The 9,294-nt window shown below is 54.4% G+C and overlaps 1 protein-coding gene across 2 annotated transcripts; it reads right to left on the reverse strand.

Moving 5' to 3' along the window:
• Positions 1–325: 325 nt before the first annotated feature.
• On the reverse strand, positions 326–8,180 carry LOC131591734 (protein Tob2-like). 2 transcript variants are annotated; one of them, XM_058862736.1, is made up of 2 exons: positions 8,063–8,180; positions 326–3,969 (listed from the first exon to the last, which is right to left on the reverse strand). In XM_058862736.1, exon 2 carries the CDS (start codon positions 3,881–3,883, stop codon positions 2,861–2,863), a length of 1,023 nt encoding a protein of 340 aa, XP_058718719.1. In that variant the 5' UTR covers positions 3,884–3,969; positions 8,063–8,180; the 3' UTR covers positions 326–2,860. The 2 variants fall into 2 exon arrangements, with proteins under 2 accessions (XP_058718719.1, XP_058718720.1); XM_058862737.1 differs by lacking the exon at positions 8,063–8,180 and adding an exon at positions 7,096–7,114.
• Positions 8,181–9,294: the final 1,114 nt, after the last annotated feature.

Consider the following 9,294-nt stretch of genomic DNA (forward strand, 5'->3'; position numbering starts at 1 on the left):
TTGAAAAGAAAAAAATTACATTTTTTTACGTTAGAAATATACATATATTATATATACCTCTTACATTTTACAAATGTAGCAAATTATTCAATACAAACGGACATCAACAAAAAGAACATAAACCCATAAAAAATAAAAGTTAAAAAAAAAAAAAAAATCTCTCTTCTCTTCCTAAGAAACCAGGTAAATTAGTGCAGGTTTTTAAAAAATAAAATTGAAGCTGAACGCCTACATCCAAGACTAGAAAAGACCTGAAAAGGCCATTAGTTTCCATTGCTGCCTGATGCTGGAGGAACATTTCTGAAGCACACTTTTTTCCTTTTAAGATGCAAAGAGGTTGGTCCCTCTTCTTTTCCTCCTTCCACTCACACCACTATTTTTAAAGCAGGTATAATACGTGTGGCAGGGCAAAGCAGCATCAAAGCTTCACACACATAAGCAGTGGACAGGGGACATCCCCACTTCCCTCCCTCCCTGTGCTGGAGGAGAGCACGCTGTCTCACAGCAGCGGCTCACAGGTGACTTTGCCAGATGTGGGGACAGTGGGGGGCAACTGGACCAGGTCCTGCCATCAGGGGCTGAGCACCCCTCAGAGTCCAGTGCAGCGTGTGGGGTGGCATCCAGAGCACCCTGTTGGGGAGAAGGACTTCATGGCAGTGGTAGCTTCCATTAAAAGCAGTGGGTTCAAAGGAAAGAAAAAAGGGAAACACAACAGCCAGGCCATTCCTCATCGATTTGTCTTTGTCTGGAAACCTGCAGGGTTGAGGTTGGGGGCACCAGCTTTGGGAAACTGGCTGGGCTCTGCTCTCCTCACCCAGCTGCTGCATTGGTCATAGCTCAAGAGCAAGCAGCCTGCTTGGGAACCCATGCTGGGCACAATGTCAGGACTGTACACCCCATCACCCAACAGGGAAAGGTGCACTGAAAACTCTCCTTGGAGAGCTTTGGGCACAGGCAGTCTCCCCGGGACAGACCATTACCTTCTACAAATGCTCACTGGCAACACAACTACAAAAGGGTTAGAGTGCCTCTGTCTCAGGGAAGGGGGCAGGAAAAGCACATGGTCAAGCTCATCTCACCTGAAACAGAGATTTCTTGAAAGAGCACATTGGTTCCACAAGTGCAGGAGGAGTGGATTTCAGACTGTGCTCCAAGAAGCATCATTAAAAGAAAACCAAACCTCAAGTTTGGGAAGCAGCAAAAGCTTATTTTTCATTTAAACTGAGAACTTCAAAGACTGGAGCTTCATCATGTCCATCTCTCTCCTCTTTGCACACTTCCACAATCACACAGCAGCCTCCAAGGAGACCTCCCTTCCCACCTAAAAAGCCTCCACCCTTTCTGGGCATGAAGCAGCCCTCCTTTAGCTTTCTGTGAAGGTGGGTTTTGGAGTCCTCAACACAGAAGGGATCAAGCTGAACAGCCACTACTGCCTGACTGCAGCACATCACCCTGGAGAAAGCTGCAGAGTCCCAGATCCCATCCCTGCTGTGAAGAGGCACCATACATTCATAGGCTGAGATGACCACTTGCCTTTGGAGAGCCCATCCCAGCTCTGCCCTAAGCTTACTGCTGTCCATGCTGATGTGATCTGTCTGGAATACGGAATTTAAGATAGGTGCTTCCTTTTCTCACTGGATCAGCTACCTCCTCACGCTTCAGAAAGGCAAGGGAAGGGATTTAGTCAGGTGTATACCTGGCTGAAAGCATAAACCCTTATGCTACCACTCAAGACAGCAGCTTCAACAGCATCACCCTATCTTCCTGAAAGGTTGTGCTGCCTCACTAAATAAAAAAGGAAGGAATTTCCTCTCTGAGACAAGAAGATGAATTCACAGCAGATAATGAGAACTCTGACCTCAGAGGCCACCCCAAGTGGATGTTGGCCCCTGCTGCTGGGGAGAACATCTGGGAAGTGGGGGCAGGATCCAAGTGGGGTCCAGCTCCACCCAAGCTCCAGTGCCACCTCCCCCAAGCCAGAGAGGCAGGCAGTGTTTCTACACCACAAGAGCTGTCATCCAGCAGACTGGGCAGCCTTGAGAGAGCATAAAAAGGCCCTCTTGCTCAGGTACATAAAGATCCAATAACCAGAGCCACTAAGCTCAAAGCACTGTCCTCCTCCTGTAGCCACAGCTGAAGTGCAGAAGAGGAAGGGAGCAGGAAGAAGCCATTTCACAGTAATGCTCTGCCCTGACTGTGACGTGCTGGGAGATGGTCAAGGAGAAGAGTTAGTGCTTTTCAGCACACAGACAGAACAGCTGATGCCAGCTTGGGCTGGAGCCACAACAGCACAATAGTCTGCACCCGTGGGCACAGGCAATGTTCTCCGTCTACATGCGGAGCTATAACAGAAAAAGCAAGCTCACCCACCCATTCTGGCTAGCACGCAACAAGAGTGTGTGTCCCCACCAACACTGACTCATCCTCTTCTTGTCCCTCCTCCAGCACAGTGGTATGAAGATGATATCCCTACACCCAGGTAGAAGACCCTGTGGCCAGCGTGGGGCAGGGGGTGGTGCAGGGAATCAGGAACATTGTGACCTACAATTGCACCCGTCCTGGGCTGGGGTGGGGGAAGGGGGAACACAAACAAAAAAAAAGCCCAAGACTCATTTTAAGGAGTAAAAAAGTGAGTAGGAAAAAAGCACAGGTACTGAGTTAAAAAACAATTCAGTGCTTCAGGAGCGTTACCAGCACAGCGCAACAACACTGAGCTCTCTCTTTCCCCAAGAACCTATATTTGTAAGGTTTTAATATTTTCTGTATATTTCTATTTTTCTTTTCTCTCCCTCTTGTTTGTTTGTTTTGTTCTTGTTCCCCCCCTCCCACCCTGCCCCAAAATACTCTCCTTCCTTTATATTCAGTTGGCCAGAACGACAGGCTGGAACGACTGGCTAGGATACTGCATGGCATTCAGGTTGTAGCTGAGTCCTTCCACGAAGGGAGACTTCTCCAAAAAGAGGCTATTGGTGCTGCCACCGAAGACCTGAGCCATATCAAAGGTACCACCTGTGCTGGCGTTGAACTGCGATGCTGGCGGGATGCTGCTGGCCTGGCTCTCACTGGCAACACCATCGAAGAAGAGACTGCTGGCTCCTGGCGAGGCGCCACTGTAAACGAACTCCTTGGCATTGGGGGAGAGCTGTGACTGTGGGGCTTGGCTCCCAGCGCTCCCGACGAAGTTCAGAGAGTGCATAGACAGGGAGAGGCCCTTGTGCTTCAGCAGGTTGGTGGTGGGAGACCTGACCATTCTCGGCTGCTGCACAGCCCCTGCTCCACCGCCCCCTCCTCCGGCTCCTCCACCCTTCTTCATCTTGGTTGAGCCGAACTTGGTGGCAGCAAAGGTGGCAGTGGTGAAAGTGATGGGCTGTGCAGAGCGAGGGATGAAGGTGGGGCTGGGTGACTGGCCAAAGGAAGGGGACGGAGAGTTGGACAGCGAGTTGTCCTGGCTGCCGATAGGGACAAATACCTGGGCGTCGGGGTTGAAGCTGCTCTTGATTTCTTTGTCCAGCTCCGTGGCACTGCAGCCCTCACTGTCATCTAGGTAGAGAACCTTAACAGAGCCCTTCTCACCGATCTGGTAGGAAACCTCAAAAGGATCGATCCAGACGCTCAGCTCTTCTGGCACATTGGCACGCACATCCTCCACAGCCAGCCCGCTCCGCTTGGCCGCCAGCTCCACCACCGGATCCACCGTCTCCCCTATATGAACACAGCGATAGCCAGATCCCTTCAGAGGTTTCTCTGGGTACCAGTGACCCTCATACTTCTTCTTCAGCAGGCGCTCTAGCTCCTCACCAAACAGGTCTGCCCGCCTCCGAGGAAGCTTGTTGTACAGGTATGAGATGATGAAGTTAAGAGCAACTTTGATCTCCAGATGCATACTCTCTTCCCAGCAAGCAAGTCAGGGCCGTGTATTAAAAGTGACAAAATGACAGAAACATAGACAACTTTTGACTCCAAAGAGACCTAGGGAAAGAGAGAAAAGGATAGGTGAAGACAAGAGAAGACAACAACTCTCCACCTGTTGAGATAAACAACTGTGCCTTTTCATGAACAAAGCAGAATGAGCAGTTTGCACAAATACTAACAAGAAGTAATATTCTCTAGGAGAGTCATCACAAATGTACTGGTCCTCAAAACAGAGGGATGCTGATAGGGAGAACTCTCCCTACTCCTCTTTTGAAAGAGATAAGGGAGTAGCCACTGCGCGCACACAAGTACATACATCACACTCACCTCGCTGCCAAGCACTGCTGCTGTAACACAGCAGGCCACTGTCTGCTCTGGCAGAGCTCTATCAGCACATCTAACAGGCCTCTCCTGCCCTGGCACTCGGCTGCTTCCAGCACGGCTCACCTGCACCAGCCTCTCAAGAGCACAAGTGCAGCACCTGAACAGCCTCGTGACTTGCTCAGCAGCTTTGTGCAGAGACCTGCTCACGCTCAGGACGCCAGGGCCAGCCTCTCCTCCGGGAGGCCGGGTAGTTGTGCCGGGTGCCACGTCCTGCTGGCACAAGCGCAGAAGGAACGAGAAGGAGAGAGGGAGGGTGCTGGGGCACCAGCTGCCAGCCCGTATTTATTATCCCCTTGACTGGCAGGCACATATCTTATTAAGTGTACCCAGTTGAGACTCTGCCTAGCTACAAGCATAAAATCTCAGTTTAAGTCTGCTGAGGGGGGAGAGTAGAGCAGTAAATCTGCATAGGGTCACAAAATACACACATGCCAACAGCCTGACCAGTGCAGGTCACATCGCTTACCCAGGCACAGAGGAAAGATGAGCTCGGCCAGGATCAGGTGCCTACTTAATAAAAACTGAAATTGCTTACCAAGGATCGAGGTAATCCTCCCTCCTCTCTCTCTCTGCCTTGTGAGGAAGTCTCCAAAATGGAGACAACCCACAAAAGCACAGTGCAAAACCGCAACACTCAACTCTCCCATTATACAAAGATTTGCAAACAATGTTTGTCTGGGTACAAAAAAAAAAACCCAAACCAGGTATGTCAGCACTACGCTCTGTCACTCATCCAAAGAAGATGAATCCCACAGACATTTTAAGAGGAAGCACACTTCTAGTAGCCTCCACACCTCTCCAGGGGAAAGAAGAATATCCAGTTTTTAATTGACAGCTTAGTCAGAGGCTGCTTTGTCTTCAGCTGCCCTCACCTTGCCCAAAGAGACACACTGTGTTCAACCATCTTCCTAAAATGGGCTTCAGGAATATTCTTGCACAGCACTCAAGCCAATGGTTATGATGTGTGACAATTATTTGGGGGTGGGGATGGAGTACAAACATACATAGTCAGCATTCCCCTGAAAAATCCCAGCAGCACAACCAGGTATCCACGCTGGCCTACGTCAGGAGGAATTAAAAAACTGACCAGACTTGTTTGCTTGGTCTAGTTCAGTGGACAGGAAGGATCAAATAATTTTAAAGAAGCCCTCAAATATTTTGAGGCTTTACTGCAAAAAAGGGATGCAGATTCTGTGCTTTTTCTGTGCTACTCTTCATTCACAGAAGTTTAGCTTTAGGAAGATGGTAACCAGAAACAGATCCCACACCTCAGATCTGCCAACAAGGAGGCCAGTTCTGGAAGGAACCCCCTTTGGGTTTGACTCAGGAACAGAAAAAACACATAGCAACAATGGAAAAGAAGTCTTGCCTTTAAAACTTTCTTTAAGGAATTACTGCAATGTAACAAACTTTGGTACGTCACTGCAACCTGACCAAGTCCAAGTAAGAACAGATGAGCACTAAAGAAATAAGCAACCACAGTTGTTCTAAGAACAGTTAAGAAGCCATTTTCAGAAGGCAAAAATCTTGGCACAGAGACAGAGCCTTTTCCACAGAAATTAAGTATGAAGCAAACCCCTAAAGAGCACAGCTAAACCCTAACAAGAGCTTGTATAGACTATACTACCTCAAGGGAGGATTACATGGAGCTCTCTAACTTCTTTGGTTTTGAGACATTCAAAAGAGAAGACACCTTGAGATCTCAGCAAGTTAAGCAGGAAGAGAACAGCCAGTTTGTAAGTCTTTTACCTTGTGATAAATTCTAATCCAGATCCAAAAACTATTAAGAAATCAGATATTAAAGACCGGGAAAGGAACAGTGGCCAAAATTTGTTAGCATCTTATTTGCTATACAAGTGTCTCAATATACATCGAGGATCCCATTGCAGAAAGCAGTGAGGAGGTACAATTATACATTATCTCCTTTTTTCTTTTTTCCTGTTTTCCTAAAAAGAGAATACTCTGTAGCTTGTTTATGAAAAAAAGATAAGTTAATTAGCCTAATAACACCAACAGCGGCCAAGGTAGTGGCATACAACCGATACCTGCTGAAGGCACAAAAACAATGTCACTGGCTCCTCAGGTTGTTGACATGGCAAGATGTGCTTCAGTAGGATCCCCTCAATCTCTTTCTACTGCACTGAAATGTGATATAATAATTTAAAAAAAAAATTTCAAACCCACTGAAATTCAGCTGAAGCAGCATGACCTGGAGAGAAGAAACTACTGAATAACAATTGTAAGAGATATTCTGAGCAGTCTTCCACAAAGGCCAGCATTTTCAAAGTAAAGGCTTACTGTACATGGGCAGAACATCGAGGTGCTGGCAAGGAACAAAGAGCTGTTTCTCTGCTCTGCGGAGGGAAGGCAAGAGCCCCTTCAGACTCCCTGTTTATCGGTATGCTTAAAGGGAGAGGCCAGACCATCACTTGCAGCAGAGAAGAGCGAATGCAGGAACGATTCTCTCTCTTCCTGGCTACACCAACACGGTGGGTGACCTTGTGGGTATCCCCCTTCGAGCTCCCGAAGGAGGCCTGGCCCTGGGAACGGGCTGGCCGCCGTCTCGGGACTTAAACAGACGGCTGCCACGGCAGCCTGCGGTCCCACAGCCGGACACACCCGTCTGGAACGGGAGCGCCCTTCCCAGCACCCCGCCAAGGGCGGCGGAGAGCCTGCCGCCCGTCAGACGAACGGCCCCGCGGGGACGAGCCCCGTCGCCCCCTCCATCCCCGGTGCCCGGCCGGTCCCGGCACGCCGGGAGCTGTAGTCCTCGCCCCCCCTCTCCGCCCCGCGACCTACTTCTCCCCGGACTGCGGCTCCCGGCGCGCCCCGCGCCCGGCCCGGCGCGTCCCCCGGCGGGGCAGGGCACAAAATTTTCCAGGGCACATGCGCGCTGGGGCCCGCCCGCCCTTCCCGACGCTGCCCACGGCCGGGAACACGCCCCGCGGCCCGGGACCGCCGGGCAGCCGCCCCCTTCTCCCCTTCCCTTCCCCTCCCTCCCTCTCGGCAGGGATGGGCGGGCGCGTCCGCACCCCGCAGCTGCTTCCCCCCCACGGCTGCGGAACGGAGCCCGGGAGGCCAGAAGCCCAGTATCCTTCTGTCCCTCTCCCCCGTCCCCCGCTGCTTGTCCCCTTCGCCCCAGTGGGGAACGCGAGGTCGCAAACAAGGTTCCCAACAGAGCGGTCGGATGGATGGGGATGTGTCATCAAGGGCGAGCTCCTGGCCCCGCACACCCAGCGGGGCACGGCAGATCGGGGTGTCCGGGGGAGATGGGGGGGGGGGGGGCAGCCCAGCCCAGCCCCGACAGCGCCTTTGTTGTCGCCGGGCTTCTCCCCCTCGGAGCTCGTCGTGCACGAAAGGGAACACCCCGGCGAGACCTACCTTTCCCGGGAGCCCAGGGTGCCCACCGCCGCCCTCGGGCCCAGCCTGCCTTTTTTTGGGCTACTAGGGCTGGGGCTGAGCCGCATCCCGCCCCCCCTCCCCCCCGCCTCTCAAACTGGGCTGTAGGGAACAAAATGGTGAACTGGGGCACTGCAAAGCGTCCCCGACCGAGTGACTTTCACCCCTATTCTTCTCCCTTGAAACCCTATTAGTCCCCCCGGGGACCAAAGCCACACACTAACTCCACGGACGGGAAAATCGCTGCCCCTGGCGGGGAGGGGGACGATAAGCCCTCTCAGACCGAGCCCACAAAGAGGACGCGCGCTGGAGGGGTCCCGGCCCAAGAAGGGGTGTGGGCGATGGAAACACCCCCGGCCCCACTTACTTCGTCCTCGGCTCCAGGGCCGGCGGCTGCTGGCGGCTGTCGCGGGGGCCGAGGGCGCTGCCGGCAGGTCTCGTCTCTGCTCTGCCCCGTCTCGTCCGTCCCCTCCCTCCCTAGTTCCCAGCGGCGCGGGGCGGGCCCGGTGCTGTCGTGTGGATGTCGCTGCTGTGCCCCCAGAGCCGCCCGCGCCCTGGCCCCGAGTGAGCCAACTCACGGCAAACTTTCACCCTTAGCAACCTCTCGGCGCACGGATCTGCTCCCACCCCGCGTGATGCGGCCGCGGGGGGCGGGCCGGGACTACTTCCCCCTCCCGTCGCCGTCCGCAGCCACCGGAATGGACGGGGGGGCCGGGTCGGCGGAGCCTCCTCTGCTGCCCCCCGGGCACCGGGAGTATCCCGGATCCGAGATCAAGGGAAGGCTGGAGGGGGCCGCGACCTTAGCGGGGATTGACCTGAGGATTCCCCCAAGCGGTTTAGCCTGAGGCGGGGCGGGGGGGGTTGGGTTGGGAGGGGAATCGAACGGATCGGGAAGGGACGGGACCGGCCGGCGTGGTCCCCGCCTCCGCGCACTGTGGGTACGGTCAAGCCCCAGCTCTGTGGCAAGGCCAGCCCCGGGACTCCCGAAGGAACAATTCCCCGCACACTCCAAGCACGTCTGCGAAGACCCCCGTGGTGGAGTCCCCCTCCCCGCTACGGTGGAGGAGCTAGGGGAGACGTGCCCGCGGGCAATCCCGGCTCCCTCCACCGTTGCAAAGCCCTCAGGATCCCTGGCCCCCGATGGGGGCAGGGAGCCCGGGGGACTGCGAGCGCATCTCTCCGGGGAACAACGGGGCAAGGCCAAACCGGGCGGGCTGGTGTCACGGCGGGGAGGACAGGAGCCGCACGGCCGCCTCCGCGCCCCCGAGACGGGGACGGAGACCCCGCCCCCGGCATGCGCTCCCCGCCTCCCGAACTATTTTGTCACCGCACGCCTGTGTCCCTCCGCCTCCAACAGAGGAGGGCCGGGCCGGCCCCGCCGCGGCGGAGATGAGAGACCCGCAAGATGCGCGAGCGCCGGCCATGCTAAAAATAACTGCGGCGTGTTAGCAACAGCCTTCCCATTGGCTGGCCAGGCCCGACGGCGCCTTCGGATTGGAGCGCTCCCTCAGCCAGTGAGCCGAAGGGGGTGTGCGCGGTGGGCGCTGCCCGGCGCGGCGCGGCGCCTGCCGGGAGATGTAGTCACCGGGGCGGCCAAGG

The sequence above is a fragment of the Poecile atricapillus genome, chromosome W, assembly GCF_030490865.1.
Source record: "Poecile atricapillus isolate bPoeAtr1 chromosome W, bPoeAtr1.hap1, whole genome shotgun sequence".
In the NCBI taxonomy this organism is placed as follows: domain Eukaryota; kingdom Metazoa; phylum Chordata; class Aves; order Passeriformes; family Paridae; genus Poecile; species Poecile atricapillus.

Coding starts and splice junctions, on each gene's coding strand:
- LOC131591734 (XM_058862736.1), bottom strand. CDS start 3,883: ATGCATCTGGAGATCAAAGTTGCTCTTAACTTCATCATCTCATACCTG.